Below are 23,660 nucleotides of genomic sequence, written 5' to 3'. Positions count from 1 at the left end.
AATCAGTGACAACAGCCGGAGGCTCAGCTTCCCCGTGTATTGGTATTGGTTTATTATTGTCACTTGTACCGATCATACAGGTCAATTCATTACACACTGCAGTTACATTGAGTTCATACAGAGTGCATTGAGGTAAAAACAAGAAGAGTACAGAGTAAAGTGTCACAGCGACAGAGAAAGTGCAGTGCAAGTAGAAAATAAGGTGCAAGGTCACGAGGTAGCTCATGAGGTCAGAGTCCATCTCATCGTATAAGGGAACTGTTCAATAGTCTTATCACGGTGGGATAGAAGCTGGTGGTATGTTCCCTCAGGCCCCTGTATCTTCTGCCTGATGGAAGGGGGAGAAGAGGGAATGACCCAGGTGTGTGGCGTCTTTGACTGTGCTGGCTACTTCGCCAAGGCAGTGAGAGGTAAAGACAGAGTCCAAGGAGGGGAGGCTGGTTTCAATGATGTGCTGGGCTGTGTCCACAACGCTCTGCAGTTTCTTGCGGTTCTGAGCAGAGCAGTTGCTGTACCAAGCTGTGGTACATCCAAATAGGATGCTTTCTGTGGTGCATCAATAAAAGTTGGTGAGTATTAAAGAGGACAATGTGAATTTCGTTACCCTCCTGAAGAAGTACAGGCCCTGGTGAGCTTTCATGGCAGTGGCATCGACGTTATTTGACCAGTACAGGCTATTGGTGATGTTCACTCCCAGGAACTTGAAGCTCTCCACCTTCTCGACCACAGTAGACAGAACGGGAGTGTTCTGGAAGGTTGAAGTTGTGAACGAGAGCAAGAAGAGCCACCGATACAGACATGATGTACCTGAGAAAGAGGTGAGGGAGGGGTCTGGCTGCGACTGAAACAAGGAATATTCCACGTATCCTACAGAGAGGCCGGCAGAGCCTGAATCACAACCGATTCCCACATGGAACCAATAATTCGGTTTGGCACCCATTTTTTTATGTAATCTGTTCCAAAGGAAATGAATCTGTTGTGCAATGAGGAAATGCTGGAAACATGCAGCAGGTCAGGCAGGATCTGTGGAGAGAGAAAAGGATTCAGTGTTCCATGTCGGTGACATCTGACAGAACTGATTCCAACGCTGCCTGACCGGCTGCTTATTTCATGCATTTTCTGTGCGTTTTATTTAGTTTTCCAGCATCAACTTTTACTGAAATAAATCTGATGTTCCACCATTCTGGAAAAAATACAGCAGTTGGCTCATCGTTGCTCGTGAAGAGCTGGTCATTTACTTCATGAGAAGGGGCGGTGTACGTGCACCTGTCTAATTCAATGGTGCTGAGACCCAGATGGTTGAGAGCTTCAAGTTCCTTGGAGTGAACATCACCAATAGCTTGTCCTGGTCCAACCACGTAGATGCCATGACCAAGAAAGCTCATCAGCACATCTACTTCCTCAGGACTTTAAAGAAATTTGGTGTGTCTCCATCAACCCTCAGCAATTTTCATTGATACACAATAGAAAGCCTCCTATCTGGATGCATCAGATATAGTACGGCAACTGCTCTGCCTGTGACCGCAAGAAACTGCAGAGAGTAGTGGATGCAGCCCAGTGCATCATGGAAAGCAGCCTCCCTTCCATGCACTCTGTCCCTTAAGTTTGTAAATATGGGATTGGTGTAGCCCTCCAGGGAGCCACACGAGTGGCAACGGTGCAGTTTTTTTATAATACAAGTTAACACTAATGATGGATCCGTACACGAATGTAAAGGTTTACACTATTTTATTGTATATAGTTTGATTTTTATGATGAATAAAGTTTATTTTGGAATAATAAAAAAAGGTGGTTTTCCCAGGACAAGGCTGTCCAATTGTCCTTCCCCACCGAGCACTTGCGTTGGCTGCACCCAGCTTCAGTGTGTCCCTCAGCACGTACTCCTGCAGCATGGAATGTGCCAGTCAGCAGCATTCCCCTACGGACATCTCGCAGTGCTGGGAATCCAACAAGTTTCGGGCAGACCAAAGGGCGTCGTTCACCGATTTGATGACCTTCCAGCAGCAGATGATTTCTGTCTCTGTGTGCGTCTCCGGGAACAGCGCGTAGATCAGAGAATCCTCTGTTCCGCAGCTGCTGGGGATGAAACGTGACAAGGACCCCTGCATCTTTTGCCACACCCTCCTCGCAAACCCAAAGCCCGCAAAGAGGTGAGTTATCCCGGGGGCAGCGCGCGCTGTGGGTGATGATCCATCTGCAGCAATTTCCCCACCACAGAGAAATGCACATTCTTCTTCTCGAGCGGTCTCCCAGAGCTGAGGATGACTCGCTTCCACTCCAGCACTGAGGTGACTGATGAGGCCAATGTGGTAGCCGCAGTGTGGGATTAGTGTAAGCGGGTGGTGAATGGTTGGTGAGGACTCGATAGGCCGAAGGGTCTGCTTCCGTGTTGAGATGCCCTTCGGCCCAGCAAGTTACATCGAGTGACAAGGAATCAGTGACACTGAGACCACCTGAAACAGGAACATCAGCACTGAGGCCAGCAGGGCAAATATATCTTGTTTTAAGAGGGAGGGTGAAATATTGTCCTCTGCAGGAGCCCTGGCCTTATTCGGGGGTCCTGCCTTCCGTAATATCCCACCATTGTGGAGGATCGGAGTTCGGTTTAGAGTTGATCAGGGCGAGGGAGGGATGGAGGGCATCGGAGGAATGGTCAGAGATCATCGGGATGTTGAGAGGGGGCCACGCAGATCACAGGAAGCGGTCGGATCAGACAGGTCTTTGGTAGATTGTCAGGGAGATTATGGGGGTGTCTGGGAAGGTGAGATGGTGATGGAGCAAATGGGGGAGGGGTTTGGTGCTTTGTTTTGGGACGGTCAGGTGATTGGGGAAGGGGACGCAGAAGATCATTCGGGGAGTGCGGGGGTTGCCAGGAAGAGTCTGAAAGATTAACAAAGTGTCTCAGGCCGGGGGCCAGGTGATTGGGGGAGATGGCGAACAGATGATTGGACGGGGGCTTGGCAGCGAGGAGCGAGGGGGCAATTGGTCAGGTTGGAAAGTGAAAGAAGACACCCACATGGAGAAAGGTGGACAGTCGGGACTCTCCAACTACCCCTTTTATAAAGGGTGGCAAAAACAAGCCAGGAAACTACAGGCCGGTGAGTCTGACATCGGTGAGGAAATTGCCGGAGGGGTTTCTGAAGGACAGGATCTACCAACATTTGGAGAGACCGAGTCTGATTTGGGACAGTCAGCGCAGCTTTGTGCGTGGGAAGTCATGTCTGACATGTCTCTTGAAATTCTTTGAGGAGGTAAGCATAGGGCATTTGGGGGCAGGGCACTGGATGTTGTTTCTATGGACTTTCGCATTGCCTTTGACATGGTCCCTCATGGCAGGCCAGTCTGGAAGGTCAGATAGCATGGGATCCAGGGGGAGATAGCGGATTGTATTCATAATTGGCGCAGTGGGAGGAGGCAGTGGGTGATGGTAGAGAGGTGTTCCACTGACTGGAGGCCTGTGTCTCGTGGTGTGCCACAGGGGTCGGTGCTGGGAAATTTGTTGTTTGTAATTTATAAAAACGATTTGGATGTGAATGTACAAGGCATGCTTTGTGAGTTTGCTGACTTTACCAAAATAGGCTGTGTTGTAGACAGTGTAGAGGGTTAGGAAAAATTTAAAGGGGGTCTTGATAAGATGGGTTTGTGGGCTGAGGATTGGCAAATGGCTTTCAATCCAGATAAATGTGAGGTATTGCATTTTGGGAGATCAAATCAGAGTAGGACCAATACAGTGAATAGCAGGACCCTGGGGAGTGTTATGGAACGAGGGACCTGGGAGTGTAAGTGCGTAGCTCACTGAAAGCTGTGTCAAAAGTAGATAGGGTGGTGGAGAAAGCATTTGGCATGCTGGCCTTCATCAGTCAGGGCACTGAGTATCGCAGTTGGGAAGTTGAAAAAACAAATAGTCTTTTTCCCAGGGAGGGTGGGTGCTAAAAACAAGAGGGCATAATTTTAAGATCAGAGGCGGGAGATATAAAAGGGACATCAGAGGCAGCTTCACACAAAGGGTGGTGTGTATTTGGAATGAGCTGCCAGAAATAGTGTTTGAGGCAGGCACATTAACAATGCTTAAAAGCCATCTTGATAAGTCCATGGAGGGGAGAGGTTCAGAGGACAATGGCCAACCGTGGGCAGATGGGACTAACTCGTTGGGCGACACAGTCAGCATGGATGAGCTGGGCGGAAGGGCCTGTTTCGATGCTGTGTGGCTCTATGACTCTGGGACACCAAGTAAGATGGAGCTTCAACACGAACACCTTCCAGTTCAGACCGGCCTCAATATCCTTGTGGTCCTGCATGTGCTGTAGAAATCAGTCAGGATCTGTCAAACAGCTTCGTTGTCAGAGGGCTTGCTGTACAGGAGGGGCAGGTCGATGGAGGACCTTCACTGTGGATGGTAAGGCCCATTCTCCTGGATGTTTCAGTGAACCAGCCTCTGATGACTTAGAGACCGCTGCCCAATTGCACACATTTGCAAGTGTCCCCTACATTCTGCGAGTGAGGTTGGGGTGACCTTGGTGATGGAGTGGAGGCATTGCCGTTTGTAAGTTTCCCGTTGGTCCTGGGGATCAGTTCCTCGTCAGGGGAAGGCTTATTGGCAGCAGATGTCTCTGTGAATGAGCCACATGGATCCAGGAGTTGGAGATGGACAATGGCTTTATCCAGCACAACAAGCAGGCGTGTCGGAGGAATGTCTCAGAAAAATCTTCTGGAAGAATCTCTGCTTGTAGTGCCGAATGAAGACCTGCTGACAGAAGCTCAGATTGTGTTCTGCCAAAGTCACTCAGCTCCTGACCCCATTATAGCCGTGGTCCAAACATGGACAACAGAGAATGATCTCCAGAGTGAAGTGAGAGTAACTGCCCTTGACATCAAGGCAGCATTTGATCAAGAATGGCATCAAGGAGCCATGGCTAACCTGCAGTCGATGGGACTGGTTGGGATCATCCCTGGTACAAAAGAGATGGTGACGGTGTCTGGAGGCCAATCATATCAGCCTCAGGACATCTCTGCAGGAACTCCTCAGGGTAATGTCCTCGCACCAAACATCTTCAGCTGCTTCATCAATGACCATCCTTCAGTCGTGAGGTCAGAAATAAGGATGATCACTGATGGTTCTACAATATTCAGCACCATCTGGCACAACTCAGATGATGAAGCAGCCCACATCACAAATGCAGCAAGACCTGGACAATATCCAGGCCTGGGCTGAGAGGTGGCAAGTAACATTCCCACCACACAAGTGCCAGGCAGTGATATCTGAAGAAGGAATCTTTGGGAATCAGACGCAAATCAGGGAAGTTCGTAATGTGGTCAAACTAGGTGTCGCACAAACTGGGAAATTATGGGGAAATGAGGCCAAGAGAGAAGGTCTCTGAAAGGTCACGTTAGAAGCAGCAGCGCAGCAGTTAGATCGGGGAAGTGTTTGGACCGCAAGGCGGAGCAGTTGGAGCAAAGATCAAGAGGTGGAGGTTGGAGCGCAGACTGAGTGCAGGAGAGTTTATCATTCGATGAGCAGAGTCACGACAGAAAAACAAGATCATAAACTAAAACAGCAAATTACAGAGAGCCCGGGGGAAATGGCTGTCAGGCAGATCGAGGCAGCTCCCGCAGAGACAAACAACGGTCAAATACCACAAAGGAAAGAAAGTTCCTGGTGAATTGTTGTGAAATTGTAAAATCTGCATGTGACCGTTGTAACACGAATACTGTAAAGCGCCGGAATATTGTTTTGATCAGTGGAGTATCTTTGAGCTCACACTCGGTGTTCCCCAGTGTGCACTGTAACAGGGCCTGAATAAACTGATTGTTCGGGAAACTCACCCCTGCTGTCTGGGATGTTCTTTGTGTACTGTCCAGATCTGAACCGTATCTAAGAGGGAGACTGGGCCCCACACCACCACCACCCCTCCACCTTGTGGACGAGCCGCTGTTGTGGTAGCCGCCTGATGATCAGTGTGAGGCTGGGCGGCCAGCGGGAAACCCAGCCCAGTGAGCCGACTCTCTGGGGCTGAAGGGGTTTACAGGGCAGGCAGGGGGAAACCATTTCCACGTGGGCACAGCCCAGAACAAGGGAGACCGGACCTTACATTGGAGCCAGGCCGTACGCGGGTGAATTCAGGAAGCTTCTTCACACGAAGGGCGGTGGAAATCAGGACTTCACCGAAAAGCTGAGTGTTTTCCACCCTGTGACGTGTAATGTCCAGTCCTGTGCTTTCTCCTGCAGACACATCTCAGGCATCGCCGCTGCATCTGTCTCCTCGCAACACAATATTGTCTTCACACCCCCTGCTGCATGACATTCACTGATTTAATAGCTGCTCTACATTAATATTTAACCACCGATTTACACCCCAGTCTGCCTCTCTTCAAGCCTCGAGCTGAACAAAACAAACTGCTGGAGGAACTCAGCGGATCAGGCAGCATCTGTGGAGAGAAATAGACAGGCGACGTTTCGGGTCGAGACCCTTCATCTAGACTCTCTCCAACCGGAACGTTGACTATCTATTTCTCTCCACAGATTCTCCCGACCCGCGGAGTTCCTCCAGCAGCTCGTTTTTGGCTTCAGATTCCAGCATCTGCAGTCTCTTGCGTCTCTCTTTGCAGGCCTGGTCTCTGTCAGTCCTGCCTCAGACTGAACCAGGCTCTTCTATCCGGCTTCATTGATGTTCAGACCATTGAACGTCTTTCTGTTCCCTCTCTGATGTGGAAAAGGCCACGTTAACTTCCCTCTTATCACTTGCAGCAAAATAACATTGATTCCCTGAGACTGCTGCGTGTGTGGTGGACAATCGCGGTACTGCAGGGGTTCAGCAGCTCCCCGGGTATGAAAGGAATGTGAATCAGGAAGTGCGGGGAGTTAACATGGCTTCGAAAGTCCAGGTCGAGAGTTTAACCGAGGAGGCAATTTGTCCCATCTGCCTGGATTTCTTCACCGATCCGGTTATACTGGAGTGTGGACACAACTTCTGCCGCTCCTGTATCACACGCTGTTGGGAAAGGGAGGAGAGAAACTCCTGCCCGGAATGTAGAGAGGAGTTTGCGGACCGCACCCTCAGGGTAAATCGGGCCTTAGCAAATCTGTCTGAGAAAGCTCGAAAAGTAAACCTGAATCCGATAAAGAGGGAAAGTAAACTTCACTGCGAGGAACATCAGGAAGAACTGAAGCTCTTTTGTGAAACGGACAAGAAACTGATCTGTGTGATTTGTGCCGGTGCGCGGGAACACAGAGATCACCGCTTCCTACCGACTAAAGAAGCTGTTGAAATTTGCAAGGTAAAAGTAATCCGGTTTTGACCAACGGTTTACCCTCTTGCATCTTTATTGTCTAATTCCTTTACTCTCTGATTTGCAGGATCAGATTAAATCTTCCATAGAATCTCTCACAAAAATGAAATCAGACTTCCAGGAAATGGAGCGACAACAGAAAGAGAAGATCTCCGGAGTTCGGGTGAGGCCTCCCTGTGCAGAATTTCTGATCTTGTTGTGTAGTTTTGTTCACTTTGATGCACAATCGCAGATTAGCGCAGCTCCGGTGACCCGGGTGCCATTTTGACCTTTGGTGCTGTCTGCGTGAAGTTTGCATATTTTCCCTGTGAGCAAACCCATTCTCACCCACATCTTAAAGATATGCTGGTTGCACGGTTAATTGGCAACCGTAGTTTCCCTCGTGATGCTGGATGGTATGTGAATCAGGTGGGAGTTAATGGGCATGTGGGGGGGGGGGGGGGAAAAAGTTTCAGAGAGACGTGAGTGAATGGGATTGATGGGATTTGTCTGAGAAAAAGCATGGACTTTGATGGGCTGAATGGTCACCTTCCATGTCATAAGGAAAAACAACAGAGAAATTTTGTAAATTAATCTTCACATTTTCACTTGACAGGAACAATCACACAGCCTTCAGTCCCACATCACATCCCAATTTGCTGAACTGCACCAGATTCTCACTGAGAAGGAGCAGCGCTTACTCAGAGATCTCAGGGAAGAAGAGGAGAAGATTCTAAATCCAATGGAGAAAAATTTTCAAGAGATTCAAGAGAATTTAAATTCTATTCAGGAGAAACTCTCAAAATTACAGGAACAGATGGATCAAGAAGACAGCTTGATATTTCTCAAGGTGAGAGATGACATTACAATTTGGTTCAATTAAAGTACACAGTTACAAAATGGAGCGTGATATATTTTAAATGACTGCAGTGTTCAACAATCGTTGTCAACTGAGTTAGATCAGACAGATGTTTTGACTGTTCAGGACTGTTGTTGTCCCAAAACCTGCCTCCCACAATATCTTTACCTTACAGGACATTCTGCAACCTTCTCGGGAATGCGTTCTGGTGATCTGGACACTGAGCTGGTGATTGTCTCTATGACTCCCATGTATAATATCCCCTGAAACTCACAATAGAATCCAGTTACAGTCACATGCTTTGAGTGTGTCTGGTGCAGTGGGTGTGAGGGTCTCTCTGTCAATCAATGGAAACTGAGGTTGAATTCCAGAATGTGACACACACATCAGATTTATCAGCTGGTTTTCATCAGGTTTGTTGTTTTAGGGAAATTTGCACTGTCTGTTTTCTTTTTCAGATATCTTCCGCATGGGATTATATCCCATTTTACATCATAGACAGGCCATTCGGTCCATCTTATCCTATCAATTTACCTGCTTCACCAGCCTCTTCCCCCCTGCTCACCACACCCATGAACAGTGCCCCCAACTCCATGGTCCCTCATGTGTTTATCCAACTTCCCCATTACATTCAGTCTCTGCTGTCTGCTTCAAACTCACCTGTGGCAGCGAGTTCCACCTTCCCTTCACTGCATTTCTGACATGATTTATTCAAGACCACCTGCCACTTTATCTTTGTCTTCTGGTCTCCCAGCAAGCAGAGATACTTTCCCCACTCCTGCCCAATCAAATCCATTCGCAATCTGAAATTCCTCCATCTGATCATCCCTGACATCATATCCAGAGAAAAATGCACAACCTGTCCAGCCTTTCCTGTAGGTTCATCTTCTCAGTTATGGCACAACTTACATAAACATTCCTTCTGCTTTGTCCTGTGTTTCTATGTCCCTTCTGCAATATCCGCTGTCTGTGTGTCAGCAGGTGTGTAAGTTGGGATGTGGGAATTTTCAGCAGCTTGTGATAACTTGGGTCAAATTCTTGCTGTCGGGATGTGGAGGGTCAGTCTCAGTCAATTCAGATTTTTGTTTTATTTATTTCAGGAGGAAGCTCGTTGGAATGAGAGGTAGGACATGGTCTTGACTGAAAGCCTGCGTAGATTTGTAAAATAGTTCAAATATCGCTGATGCTCAGTTTATAACCGGCTGTTTAATATTTGCAGTATTAGTGATGATGATCACACGTTCTCAGTGACTGATGGTGCCCTCCCGGTTGAAAAATTCGATCACCCCTTTTTGTTGAATCCAGCGTTGAGGGAAATGTTTGATGTACTTAAGCGAGGTAAAGCATTCAGTTTCCTTTGTCCTTGTTTATGAGATTTTTTTAAGTAATTCATAGACGCAAGGATGAGCTGTAACAATGGGCTGAATGGGAACTGAAGTTTTGTTCCAGCACCAACCCCACCTGCTGGGAAGCGTCGCTGACACATGGTCAGCTGGAGATGTCAGATCCCTGAACACAGCGACACAGGAGCACATTACAACCAATGCACGGGCTGTTAGATGAACCACTGCATCCTGATCCCACTCACATTGCACATGCACAGCAAGACATGGGTCTGAATACTCCAACGGTAGCCAGGGAATCAACAGCCTAACTGGCTGGCAACGCTCCCCCACCGCTCCCCCCCCCCCCCCCCCACACACACACACACACACACACACACACACACACACACACACACACACACACACACACACACACACACACACAAAGGATGGTTGGCAGATGTGGCCACAGCCTCAAGAAAATACATTGTTAGTTCCCCTCACAAACCTGGAATCCAGTCTCTTCAGAACCCAGTGTATTTATTCATTTTATCAACTTACACACATGCCACACATTGTCAACACACACCATACATGTGGAGACACACAGTAACACACAAATACTTCAATATGCTCACTCACCTGTATTTACTTCAATCCACACACACACACACACACACACACACACACACACACACACACACACACACACACACACACACACACACACACACACAAACACATACCCAGACGCACAGTCAGAGTAGGACACATGGTCAGAGACACAGACACATACATATTTCCATTGAGGAATGAAACCTGCCGCCCTACCCAGTCTACCTGTTCTGATGCTCTGAACTGTCCCCTGACCTGACTCGTCGCATCATCAGTTCACCGACAGGTTCCAGGGTGAGATTCCTCAGGAGGATGATCTGGGAAGGGGTTTGGCAGATGTTTAACCCCAGGGCCTTCGACACCCGTTTGTGGCCATTAAACTGTGAGCAGTCTGTAGTCGGACAGTGAGGCTCCAGTTACAGCTTTAGTTCACTTGATTTCTCCTCTCCCCACAAACCCGACCATGCTGAGACTGGTGGGTGGAGTGTTTGACCATTTCAGAAGCCGGGACCTCCCTCCACTGAATCCCCAGTGTTTCTGCAGTTGTCAGATCCTTGCTTCCTCCCCTCAGGAGGCTCTTTTATCAACTCGAGAAACAGGACAAGTCAGAAGCTGCGATCCCAACGGCAGCAACTCCCCCACATCCCCAGTATCCCCAGGTCGAGAGGGTTGAGAGCTTCACGTTTCCTCGGAGTGAACATCATCAATAGCCCGCCCTGGTCCACCCACGGAGAAGCCAGGGCCAAGAAAGCTCACCAGCACCTCTACTTCACCAGGCTCAATAACACCTTCTGTCCTGCTGTTAAAAGACTTTGAACGGTTCCCCAGTATGATAAGATGGACTCACAATCTACATCATTACAACCTTGCAAATTATTGTCCACTTGCACTGCACTTTCTCTGTAGCTGTGTCACTTTAGTCTGCATTCTGTATTGTTTACCTTGTTCTACCTCAATGCATTATCTGATGAATTGACCTCTATGAATGGTATGCAAGACAAGTTTTTCACTGCACTTTGGTACAAGTGACCATAATAAACCAATTCCAGTTCCAGTTCAGTTAATCTCGACCCTGCTGTAATTTGGATAACCTTCTCCACTGTCCGCTATACCACCAATTTTGCTGTTATTTGCAAACATTTATCCATGCCATCTACATTCTTTTTTTGAATTGTTAATGCAGATGACGAATAACAGTCATCCAGAACTGATCCCTGTGGTACACCACTGGTCACAGGGCTCCAGTCTGAAAAACAACCCTCCACCACCACCCTCTGGCTCCTCCCACCAAGTCAAAATTGTTTCCAATTGGCTCACACACCCTGGATCCCATGTGATCTCACCTTCTGTACTGACCTTCCTTGCGAGACCTTGTCAAAGGCCTTGTTGAAGTTCATGTGGACAATGTCTACCACACTGTCCTCGTCAGTCCTCTCTGTCACCTCTTCAAAAAACTCAACCACATTTGTGAGGTGGGATTTCCCAAACACAGAGACATGCTGACTGTCCCTAATCAGTCCTTACCTTTCCAAATGCTGGTAGATTCTGTCACTCAGAATCCCTCCAGTAACTTTCCCACCACTGACATTAGGCTCAGCACCCTGCAATACCCTGACTTGCCCTTACAGCCCTTCTTAAATAACAGCACAAAATAAGCCACCCTCCAGTCTTCCAACACCTCGTCTGTGGCTAAATGTGAGGGAAATATCTCTGCCAGGGTCCCTGCATTTTCTTCATAGTCCTGATGTCCGAGGATGCACTTGATCAGGCCCTAGGGATTTAGCCACCGTAACATCACAAGATCATGAGACAAGGGACCGGAAGTAGGCCATTAGGCCCATCCAGTCTGCTCCAAGGAAAAGGGAAAACAGAAAAAGAAATGAGAAATGGTGGGGAGAAAGAAAAAAAAACTATTCTAATCCCAATTTTCGGCCTTATCCTCATATCCCTTCATACCCCAACTATTTAGATATCTATCTATCTCTTCCTTAAATGCCTCTTATGATCTGGCCTCCACTGCTGTACCTGGCAAGGAATTCCACAAATTCACCACCCTCTCGCTAAAGAAATATCTCCTCATCTCTGTTTTGAAACTGTACCCTCTAATTCTAAGATTGTGCCCTCTGGTCCTAGACTCACCCACCAAGGGAAACAGCCTAGCCACATCTACTCTGTGCAGTCCTTTCAACATTTTAAATGTCTCTATGAGGTCCCCTCTCATTCTTCTGTACTCCAGTGAGTACAGTCCAAGAGCCGACAAACGCTCCTCATACGTAAGCCCTTTCATTCCGGGAATCATCCTCGTAAATCTCCTCTGAAGCATCTCCAACATCAGCACATCCTTCCTAAGATATGGGGCCCAAAACTGTGCACAGTATTCCAAATGAGGCCTCACTAGTGCCCCGTAGATCCTCATCAACACTTCTTTACTTTTATACACTATACCTCTCGAAATGAATGCCAACATAGCATTCGCTTTCTTTACCACCGATCCAACCTGGTAGTTAACCTTTAAGGTATCCTGCACGAGTACCCCCAAGTCCCTTTGTACTTCCGTACTTTGAAGTTTCTCTCCTTCTAGATAATAATCTGCCCTTTTATTTCTGTTTTCAAAGTGTACAACTGCAACATTGAATCTCGTCTGCCATTTCCTTTCACATTCTCCTAAACTACCTAGGTCTCTCTGCAACCTTCCTGTCTCCTCAATACTCCCTACTCCTCCACCTATCTTGGTGTCATCTGCAAACTTACCCACAAAACCATTAACTCCATCATCCAAATCGTTAATGTACAAGGTAAAAAGAAGTGGCCCCAACACCGACCCCTGCGGAATACCACTAGTAACCGGTAGCCAACCAGAACAAGATCCTTTTATTCCCACCTTTGCTTCCTGCCAACCAGCCAATGCTCCACCCATTCTGTTATCCTACCTGTAATTCCATGACCTCTCATCATATTAATCAGTCTCTTATGCGGCACCTTGTCGAAGGCCTTTTGAAAGTCTAAATATACAACATCTACCGCCTCTCCCTTATCCACCCTACCTGTGATTTCTTCAAAAAACTCCAATAGGTTGGTCAGGCAGGATCTTCCCTTCACAAAACCATGTTGGCTAGGACCTATCTTGCGATGCACCTCTAGGTATTCCATAACCCCATCCTTGAGGATAGATTCCAATAACTTTCCCACCACTGACGTCAGACTAATAGGTCTGTAATTTCCTTTATGCCTCCTCCCGCCTTTCTTATACAGCGGAACTACATTTGCTTTGACACCAGCAGCAGTTTCTTGTTTGTACTGTCGTTATGTTCTAAGGCATCACTGTTCATTTCCCTTAATTCCTTTGCTTCGACGACCTTCTCCCTGGGAAACACAGATGAGTATTATTCATTTCAGACCGCACCCCCTCACCTCCCCGAGGCTCCACATACAAACGACCACATTGTTCCTTAAGGAGACTTATTTTCTCTCTTGTTTCTCGTTCGCCCTTAATATATGTGGAATCTCTCAGGAATGTCCTTAATCTTAACTGCCAGAGCTCTCACATTTTCCTTTTGTCCTCCTGATTTCCCTCTTCAGTGTACTCATATATCCACACAAGTGTACACTATCACAGTGTGCCTGAGCTCCCGTCTGTGACAGGAGGGTTACATTTTGGCATACTGTTGTTGGAGCAACATTTCTCGATAATACAAAAGTGTTGTGAAAAGTCATTGATGCAAACCCTCCCTTCTGGTTGTACCTCCTCTGTCCAGTCCATTCCCCATATGGCTTTTATTATGCAAATCTGGTGGTAATGTTAACTTGCTGCAATTGTACAGGGTCTTGGTGAGACCGTAGCCAGAGGAAATAGGTTTATTATTGTCACACGTACTGAGGTACAGTGAAAATCATTCAGATCATTTCATTACGATAGTGTATGGAGGTAGGACAAGGGAAAACAATAGCAGAGTGCAGAAAAAAGTGTGACAGTTACAGAGAAAGTGCAGTGCAGGCAGACAATAAGGTGCAAGTCCCTAATGAACTAGATTATGTGGTCAAGAGTCCATCGTATCGAAATAGTGTGCCATTCAATACTGTTGTAACAGTGGGACAGAAGCTGTCCCTGGGCCTGGTGGTTCGTGGTTTCAGGCTTTTGTATCTTCTACCCGATGAGAGAGGGGGAGCAGAGAGAATGTCCGGGTGGGTGGGGTCTTTGATTATACTGGCTGCTTTACAGAGGCAGCGAGAAGCACAGACAATAGTCCATGGAGGGGAGGCTGGTTCCTGTGATGTGCTGAGGTGTGTCCACAGATCTCTGCAGTTTTTGTGCGGTCTCAGGCAGAGCAGCTGCCATACCAAGCCTTGATGCATCCAGGTAGCATGGTTTTTATGGGGCATCGATAAAAATTAGAGACGATCAAACGGGACATGTCAAATATCTTTTGCCTCCTGAGGAAGTAGAGGCGCTGTTGAGCTTTGTTAGTCATGGCACCTATGTGGCTGGACCAGGACAAACTGTTGTTGTCACTCCTTGGAACTTGAAGCTCTCAACCCTCTCGATCTCAGCACCATTAATGTAAATGGAAGGGTATGGACTGCCCCACTTCCTGAAATCAATGACCAAATCTTTTGTTTTGCTGACATTGAGGGAAAGGTTATTGTCATGACACCATGCCACGAGGCTCTCCGTCTCCTTCCTCTACTCTGACAGACAATTTTTTTGAGATTCGCACCACTTCAATGGTGTCAACCTCGGACGTGAAGATGGAGTTACAGCAGAACCTGGCCACGCAGTTGTGAGGATACAGGGAGTAGAGTAGGGACTGAGAACACAGCCTGTGTGGCACCAGTGTTCAGTATAATCATGGAGGGGGTGTTGCTGCCGATCCTCACTGATTGTGGTCTGTAGATCAGAAAGTCAAGGATCCAGTTGCAAACGGAGGTGTTCAATCCCAGAACTAGGAGTTTGGAGATGTGTTTGCTGTTACAGTTCGATCCCCTGCACCAACAAGGACAGAGCAACATTGGAGGCAGTTGGAAGAAGATTCACCAGGCTCATTCCTGGGGTGGAGGATTTTCCTGTCAAGACAGGCTGAACGGTTTGGGTCTGTGTTCCATGGAGTTTAGACGAATGAGGGGTGAGCTTATTCTAACTTAAAAGATCCAAAGGAGCTTGGCCGGGTAGATATTGGGATGTTTTCACGAGTGAGAGAGTCACGGACAAGGGGACATAGTTACAAGTTAAGGGGGCGGTCATTTACAACTGAGGTGTGTAGAAATTTCTTCTCTCAGACGGTGCTGGATCTCTGGAATTCTCTGCCCCTGAGGGTGGTAGACGCCTGATTATTGGATGCATTTATGATGGAGATAAATATTTGTAAGATCGAGGAATTGAGGGTTATGGGGAACGCACAGAAGAGCAATTGATGCTAGCATAGATCAGTCATAGTCATATTGAATGAAGGGCTTGTTCCTGTGCTGTACCATGTTCCATGTTTCGAAGAATGAGAGCAGAACTCAGGGAAACACAAAATTCTTTCAGGGCTCAACAGGCAGGATGCAAGGAGGATATTTCACCTATCTGAATAGTTGAGAGACAGGGCTTACTGTCTCAGAATGGGGTGTACCCTCAGACAACGGTGTATCTTTGGGTTCTCTGCACCCGCAGGGCTGTGGGGTCTCAGTCATTCGACCACCTCCCAGCAAGAGCTCTTGTTAACACGCCCCACCATTCAATCCCGACCCACAGTCTCTACACCCTCCTCACTCTCCCCACTCGATCTCGCCATCGGCACGTCGCTGCCCCACCCACTCCCCACAATCCCGGGAAGCTCCACTTCCACTGACATCTTTTACAAACCCACTGACTCCCAGTGTTCCCTTGGCTACATCTCTTCCCACTCTGTCACTTGTAAGGATGTCATTCCCTTCTTTCAGTTCCTCCGTCTCCGCCGCATCTGTTCTCATGATGAGGTTTTCCACTCCAGGACATCCGAGGTGTCCTCCTTTTTCAGAAAACAAGGTTTCCCCTTTGCCACCACCAACGCAGCCCTCACCCGCATCTCCTTCATTTCCGCACGTCCAGCCTCACCCCATCCCCTTCCCGACATAACAGGGACAGGGTTCCCCTTGTCCTCACCCACCACCCCGAGAGACTCTACTTCCAACACACAATTCCCCACAACTTCCGTCATCTCCAACGGGATCCCACCACCAAGCGCATCTTCCCCTCCCCTCCCCTCTCTACTTTCCACAAGGATCGCTCACTCCACGACTCCATTGTCTACTCGTCCCTCCCCATTGATCCCCCTCCAGGTACTTATCCCTGCAACCATCTCAAATGTTACACCTGCCCCTACACCTCCTCCCTCACCACCATTCACAGCCCTAAACAGTCCATCAAGGTGAGGCAGCACTTCACATGTGACTCCATCGGGGTTGTTTATTGTATCTGGTGCTCCCGGTGTAGCCTCCTCTACATTGGTGAGACCCAACGCAGATTGAGGGATCGCTTCGTCGAACACCTTCGCTCCGTCCGCCGTAACAGTCAGGATCTCCCGGTGACCAGACATTTCGATTCCACTTCTCATTCCAACACTGACATGACTGTCCATGGTCTCCTCTACTGCCACGTTGAGGCCAGAAACAGATCAGAGGAACACTTCATATTCCGACTTGGTCGTCTCCAACCTGACAGCATCAATATCGATTTCTCTAACTTGCGGTAACCACTCCCCTCTACCCCCGTCCTTTGATTTCCCTTCTCCCTCTGGCCCTATGACCACTTCTCTTTCCCCTGCCCCGCCCCCACGACCTGCCCCTCACCCACACCTTCCTCCCTCTGGTTCCCCACCTCCTTCCCTTTATTCCATGGTCCACTGCCCTCTCCGATCGAATTCTATCTTCTTCAGCCCTTTGCCTCTTCACCCTATTGCCTCCCAGCTTCTCACATCATTCCCACTTCCCCCTCCCCACCCACCTCCCTTCCCCCTTCACCTGGATTCACCTATCACTCGCCAGCTCCTCTCCCTCCCCCACCCTTTTATTCCGGCTTCTCCCCTCTTCCTTTCCAGTCCCGATGAAGGGCCTCGTCCCGAAACGTGGACTGTTTATTTCCCCTCCACAGATGCTGCCTGACCCGCTTAGTCCCTGCAGGGCTTTTTATGTGAAATTCCCCGCTCCGTCCCGGAGAAAAACCCCGAAAAGTTGTCATCCGGTGCAGTTGGGTGAAACTCCGGGAGATGTTTGTGTCGGCCGCCGACTGTCCCTGAGGCCGAGCGGCCTCTCCCCCGGTGTCGAGACTGCGCTTCCCGAGTCTCCTCCAAACCCCTGGGGACTCTCTAATTCTCTGTTTCGCCCCCCAGTCTCTGTGACCCTGGATGTGGAAACGGCGCATCCGCAGCTCGAGTTGTCTGAGGATCGGAGGAGTGTGAGATGTACCAGGGCACTGATACAGAGGAGTCTCCCTGACACCGGGAAGAGGTTCACAGACTGGGAATGTGTGCTGGGATCGGAGGGATTCACATCGGGGAGACATTACTGGGAGGTGGAGGTGGCGGGGAATCGGGGCTGGTATCTGGGAGTCGCCGCAGAGTCTGTGGAGAGGAAGAGAGGGGTTGAACTGATCCCGGTGAACGGATTCTGGACCATTGGGCGGGTTGTTGACGAGTTTTATGTGAACACCTCCCCTGAAACCCGTCTCCCTGCCGGTCCCATCCCCGGGAGGGTGGGAGTTTATCTCAGTTACGGGTCCGGCACAATTTCATTTTACAGCGCGGACACCAAGTCCCATCTCCACACCTTCACGGCGAATAAATTCACGGAGAAACTTTATCCTTTCTTCTGGACTGGGGATGGAAACCGGTGCCTGAGGATTTGTTCTGGTTCCGCTCCGGGTCTGTAACCGGGTCGGGTCCCGGGACCGGCGTCAGGAGGAAGTCAGTGTAAATATAAATGTGGGGAGAGTGAAATAAACACGAATTGACATTAGAACTGTCGACCCATTAATTCAACGCGTTAACTGCATCCGTCAGCGGAACAGAAATACTTCTGTGAAAATAGAAAGATTGAGCCCCGGGCGGCGGCTCCCCCGAGTCGTAACAGTCCATTGGTCTAGAGAAAGTGGCGCCAGAGCTGGTGCTGACTGGTAGGGAGGGAGGAAAAGTTGTGATGGGGGAGGTGTAAATAGGAGGGAGGGGGTGAAATTGGAAATTACCAGAAGTGAGAGAAAGAAAGCTGAATGCTGAGAATGTGAGATACAATCATATATTCAGTGTTGCAGGTTTAACACACTAAGTCCTTCAACTAGTGGCTGTTGATGAGGCAGTTGAATGGTGTGCTTTTGTGAATCAGTGTACGAGTTCCTGATCAACATTACCATGGAGATGTGTTGGAAGTCAAGTCAGCCTGGTGGTTTATAACATCTACAAATATCTGACCCTTGTATCAGGACAACACTGAAAATAGTCCATCCTTATGTTGAGGAGATTGATCACAGTTTAGTGACAGCGAGAATTGTCCCATGCAATACCCACCCTGTACCAAAGATAGAGCAGAATCAGACTCAGATTTTTTCACCATATGACGTAAAACTTGTTGTTTTGCGGCAGCAGTACAGCGCAAAGACATAACATCTACAGATTGAAAAAAATGAATAAATAGTGCAAAAAAAAGGAATAACGAGGTAGTGTTCATGGGTTCATGGACTGTCCAAAAATCTAATAGCGGAGGGGAATAAACAGTTCCTGAATTGTTGAGTGTGGGTTTTCAGGCTCCTGTACCTCCTCCCCGATGGTATTAATGACAAGAGGGCATGGCCTGGGTGAGGAGGGTGTTCACTGATGGATACCGCCTTCTTGACGCAACGCCTCATGAACATGTCCTCGATGGTGGAGAGATTGTGCCTGTGATGGATCTGGCTGAGTCTACAACCCCCTGCAGCCTCTTGTGATCCTCTGCATTGGAGCCTTCATACCAGGCGGTGATGCAACCATCCAGAATATCCTCCACCGTACATCTATAGACATTTGGAAGATTCTTTGGTCACATACCAAATCTACTCAAACTCCTAACGAGGCAAAAGCTACTGAAGTGGCTTCCTCGTGTTTGCATCAATGTGTTGGGCTCACATCAGATCCTCCGAGATGGTGACGCACAGGAATTTGAGGCAGCTCACCCTTTCCACCGATGACCCTTCAATGAGGACCAGAGTGTGTTCTCCCGACTTCCCCTTCTTGAAGTCCACAATCAGTTCCTTGGTCTTGCCGACAGTGAGTGCGAGGTTGCTGCTGCGACACCACGCAACCAGCAGATCTATCTCACTCTTGTACGCCTCCTCATCGCCAGCTGAGATGCTGCCAACAACAGTGGTGTCATCGGTGAATGTTGCAGATACCCAACAGCTCTGAAGCTGTTGATTACGATCACACTCAAACTGAGAAAGGGGGAGCTGTTGAGGATGGAGTCATAAGTGCATGTAGCTAATGGAAGATGTTCTTGAGATCTGGAAGAGAAGGTAAGATAAACCAGAAAGAGAGCCACTGAGGTAACATTTCAGTTCTTGTATAATCCCCCATCTGCATTGCTCCCTTGCAAGCCCATCTCTCGATGGGGCACAGAGGAACCCAAGATCATGTTGAAGGAGATGGGGGCGAGTTCTCCCACCAGTATATGCATCAGAAAAGTTGAGAGGGAAATGGGCCAAATACAGGCAAATGGGATTGGCGTAGATGGGCATATTGGTCGGCATGGACAAGTTGGGCTGAAGGGCCTGTTTCTGAGCTATATAACTCTGTGAACTGGTGTCTGGGGAAGAGGCGGATCCTGAGGGAATGTTCAATCTCTCCGTCCTTCTCCCCCTATTCACAGCTCCTCCTGAGGCACCTGCTGAGAACAAGCCCTCACTAACCTCTCCCAGTCAGTAGCACCACCACTTGTGACGGGCTGATGCTGGTCTCACAGACGTTCCCCCTGTTCTCTCCACCCTTCCCTCTTCTCCACAACGGAAACCATCCTTGACCTGAGCCACTTTTAAATATTGCTGATGATGGGTCAGAGTCAACCTGAAACTCCGGCTGTTCTCCCCGACGTGCTGAGCGTTCCCACCATTTCAAAGTCACTGAATAAAGTAGTGACAGAGTCATACAGCACGGAAACAGGCCCTTCGGCCCATCTCGTCCATGCCGACCAATTTGTCTCCTTCTGCTCGTCCCATGTCCCCACATTCGAGATACCCCTCCAATCCTTTCCTATCCATGTATTTGTCTAAATGTCTTCGAAATGTTGTCGTTGTTCCCGCCTCTACAACTTCTGGCAGCACGTTCCACACACCCACCTCCCTTTGTGTGTAAAACTTGCTTCTCAGGTCCCCTTTAAATCTTTCCTCTCTCACCTTAAACCTATACCCTCTGGTTTTAAATTCCACTACCCTGAGAAAAACACTGACACCACCAACTTATCTATGCGCTCATGATTTGATATACCTCTGTAAGATCACCCCTCAGTGTCCTACGCTCCAGGGGGAAAAGTCCCAGCCTATCCAATCTCCCCTTATAACGGAAGCCCTCCTGTCCTGGTAACATCATTGTGAATCTCTTCTGCACCCATTTCAGCTTCATGACATCCCAGGTGATCAGAACTGCACACGTTATCCCAAGTGCATTCTCACCAATGCCTTTTACAGCTGTAACATGAGGTCCCAACTCCTGTATTCGGTGCACTCACTGATGAAGGTAAGTGTGACAAACGCCTTCTTCACCACCCTGCCCACTTGTGTCTCCACTTTCAGGGAATGATGTACCTCTATCGCGAGGTCCATCTCTGGGGACCGATCATTTACTGAGTAGGTCCTGTCCTGCTTCAACTTACTGAAGTGAAACTCCTCACACTTGTCAGAGTTAAATTCCATTTACCGTCTCTGACCCACTTCCCAAGATGGTTTAGATCTCCTTTTAAACTGAGATAACCCTCTTCACTGTCCATACACCACCGATTTATGTGTATTGTCTGCAAACTTACTAACCATGTCAACAACATTGTCATCCACATCGTTAGTATAGATGACAAACAACCGCGGACCCAGCACAGACCCCTGCAACACACCACTGGTCACAGGCCTCCAGTATGAGTAACAACCCTCCACCACCACTCTCTGCCTCCTTCCACTGAGCCACTTTTGTATGCAATCGGCCAGCTCACCCTAGGTCTAATGTGATCCCTTCGGCCCATCGATGAAGGTGCACAGCTTTAAGTTGAGTGAAGGAAAGTTTAACGAGATTTAAAGGCATGTTTTTACACAGAGAATGGCAGGTGCCTGGAACGTTCTGCCAGGGGAGGTGGTGGAAGCAGAGATAACAGCAGTTTTAAAGAGGTACTTAGACAGAAGGGAACAAGCAGGGAATGGAGGGAAATGGAGCATGTGCAGGCAGATGGGATAAGTTTTATTTGGCATCATGGTCAGCACAGATATGGTGGGCCGAAGGGCCTGTTCCTGTGCTGCACTATTCTATGTTCTAATTCTTTTTTTTAATTATGTTCTGTTTTTCCATGAATGCACAGGGTGCATTTGGTCATGGGTCGTGTTATGGATTAGGATGCTATTTGGTGAATATAGTACAGTAGAGTAGTGTGTGTGTGTGTGTGTGTGTGTGTGTGTGTGTGTGTGTGTGTGTGTGTGTGTGTGTGTGTGTGTGTGTGTGTGTGTGTGTGTGTGTTGTGGCGTCACTACAGCAAGATAACAACGTGCTGACGTTTTGCTCAGTGAGTCAGTGAGAAGGAAGAGAGGGAGACACTGACTGCTGGTCTCTGTATCGATGGATGAAGAACAATAACTGAGTCTGTCACTACAATCCACGTATGGATTTTTGAAGTAATCCAAGTGCAGTCCACTTTGTCGTTAACCTGTAGAAGGAAACAGGTATTTCTGTGGACAGCCACGTCTCGAATGCCTTCGGGGTGGCAGGTACTTGGGAAAAAAGGACTGGAGATCAATAGTGATTGAGGTGTCGTATGGGTTCCATCGTGCAACATCTGGATTTTGCAATGTTTCTCTATTCTCTCTCTACATTGTCACTTCAGTCAACGGTGGTTTTGCAAAAGCCTTTGCTCACGTTTCACCTTATCACTTGCTGAACTGAACTTTGAGAACTATTCCTGGACTTGCAGTTTGGGAATTTGCCACACACACACTTCAAGTTTAGTTTTGGGGTTAATGTTTAATATCTAACATTTTACTTTTCTTACGTAGTTATTAATGAAATAGTTTCTAACACTTATACATGACTTGGTGTGTTTCTATTGTTGCTGGTACGTAACAGTCTGCAGTAGGAAGGGAGGATGGTGTGACACCTGTCCTGGATGTTGCTGAGGGAGGGGAGGGGTTTGAGGGTGATGCGGCACCCACCTGCCTCTTGGGTACAGGGTGTCCCTTCTCTGCACGTCCTTGAAGAGTGTTAACCAGGAAGGAACTAAAGAACGAAAACAAACGTCGAGCTGAAATGGAAGTGGACAAACCAGATGTTTTTGTCCTTGCCCTGTGGCGGAAGGAATGGAGGCCGCCGTTTTGTGAGACTATTCTTGCGGCCATCATTTTGTGAACTGTCTTGTGAACTGGTTTTGCTCAGGGACAGCTGGATCAAAGCAAATAAAAGTGGTCACAATGAGGCTCCTACCGATAAGCTGCTAAACCAGAGATCATTTCCAACCGAGAAGTGAGATGTTCTTTGGTAAGATAGAAAATGCAGGTTCATGAATCGGGCAGTCTGTGTCTGTGACCAGAGGGACGCTGAGCCCAGCTACTGGCTGACGTGGCTAAATTGGTTGGACCTGGTCTGACTCAGGGAGAACAGAGAAAGGAACATGAGGCACAAGTCCTTACTTGGGAGAGGAGCAACGAAGTGATACTGCCTTGGACCAGAGCCAATGAAAAGCTGACACCGCTGAGCAAGATAGGCCAGAACCAGAGAAACACAACAGTATGAACTGATAAGGAAAGAGAACGAGAATGCGGGGCTTCAGATGCAAAACAGCGAAGACTCCGGAGACTAACTATCGCAAGGAAGACCCCCATGCCAGGGGCGGGCAGAAGAAGGATCGATCATTTTTCCAACGGGAGATCCCCGATTTCACTGTTATACATTGGAGTGTTGGTCTGAGTGAGTGTTGGTGCAGAGGGAACAATAACATTCAGGACTTAAGTTGTTGACCATGGGTCAACACTATTTCTGTGGATGTTTGAGTAGATACAAGAAAGTGTGAGATTTGAATGAATTCAGTTTGTGTGGTAATTTACCTAACCTATGTCAGTTTGTTCTCGGTCAATAGGAGTCCCGGTGGCGTACCCGGTAACCTCGGTGCCTGCCTCACCCAGCCCCGATCCTGCCGTTGGCCGTCAGGCAGCTCAGCTTCTCCTTTGGGGGAAGTGGGTGCAGGGACCCCACAGGACGCCGCTCCGAAAAACCCATGGTCCGTCAGCACCAGAGGACCTGACTTCCTGGTCGCAGCCGAGGTCAACAATTGGCAGGAGAAATCTACACCTTCATTAAGGCAAATTGGTGCCCACTCACCTGCCAATCGTAGCTCAAAATCAAGGACTCCACCCACCCCGGACATTCTCT

At 48.4% G+C, this 23,660-nt stretch overlaps 2 protein-coding genes across 3 annotated transcripts in view; both read left to right on the top strand.

Moving 5' to 3' along the window:
• The window catches only part of LOC127585830 (uncharacterized), a 56,337-nt gene that overhangs the window by 14,790 nt on the left and 17,887 nt on the right, over positions 1-23,660 (top strand). The window contains exons 8-14 of the mRNA XM_052043528.1: positions 6,806-7,275; positions 7,355-7,450; positions 7,883-8,116; positions 9,226-9,248; positions 9,345-9,463; positions 17,412-17,942; positions 23,368-23,508. Coding sequence (XP_051899488.1) covers positions 6,806-7,275; positions 7,355-7,450; positions 7,883-8,116; positions 9,226-9,248; positions 9,345-9,463; positions 17,412-17,942; positions 23,368-23,508 — 1,614 coding nt within the window. The remainder of the gene's footprint in view (positions 1-6,805; positions 7,276-7,354; positions 7,451-7,882; positions 8,117-9,225; positions 9,249-9,344; positions 9,464-17,411; positions 17,943-23,367; positions 23,509-23,660) is intronic.
• On the top strand, positions 6,830-18,026 carry LOC127586007 (zinc-binding protein A33-like). Of its 2 annotated transcripts, none has more exons than XM_052043773.1 (6): positions 6,830-7,275; positions 7,355-7,450; positions 7,883-8,116; positions 9,226-9,248; positions 9,345-9,463; positions 17,412-18,026. In XM_052043773.1, exons 1-6 carry the CDS (start codon positions 6,865-6,867, stop codon positions 17,948-17,950), a joined length of 1,422 nt encoding a protein of 473 aa, XP_051899733.1. In that variant the 5' UTR covers positions 6,830-6,864; the 3' UTR covers positions 17,951-18,026. The 2 variants fall into 2 exon arrangements, with proteins under 2 accessions (XP_051899733.1, XP_051899734.1); XM_052043774.1 differs by lacking the exon at positions 9,345-9,463 and adding an exon at positions 8,301-8,353.

Source organism: Pristis pectinata, chromosome 34, assembly GCF_009764475.1.
Source record: "Pristis pectinata isolate sPriPec2 chromosome 34, sPriPec2.1.pri, whole genome shotgun sequence".
NCBI lineage: Eukaryota > Metazoa > Chordata > Chondrichthyes > Rhinopristiformes > Pristidae > Pristis > Pristis pectinata.
The sequence above is the reverse complement of the archived record's forward strand: the minus strand, read 5'-3'. Positions and strand labels throughout refer to the sequence as shown.

Bases quoted from the DNA above. Each gene is read 5' to 3' on its own strand.
- LOC127586007 (XM_052043773.1), top strand. From the start codon at position 6,865: ATGGCTTCGAAAGTCCAGGTCGAGAGTTTAACCGAGGAGGCAATTTGT. The intron at 9,249-9,344 runs GTAGGACATGGT...TAATATTTGCAG, and splicing joins GAAGCTCGTTGGAATGAGAG to TATTAGTGATGATGATCACA. The intron at 9,464-17,411 runs GTAAAGCATTCA...TTCGCCCCCCAG, and splicing joins GTTTGATGTACTTAAGCGAG to TCTCTGTGACCCTGGATGTG.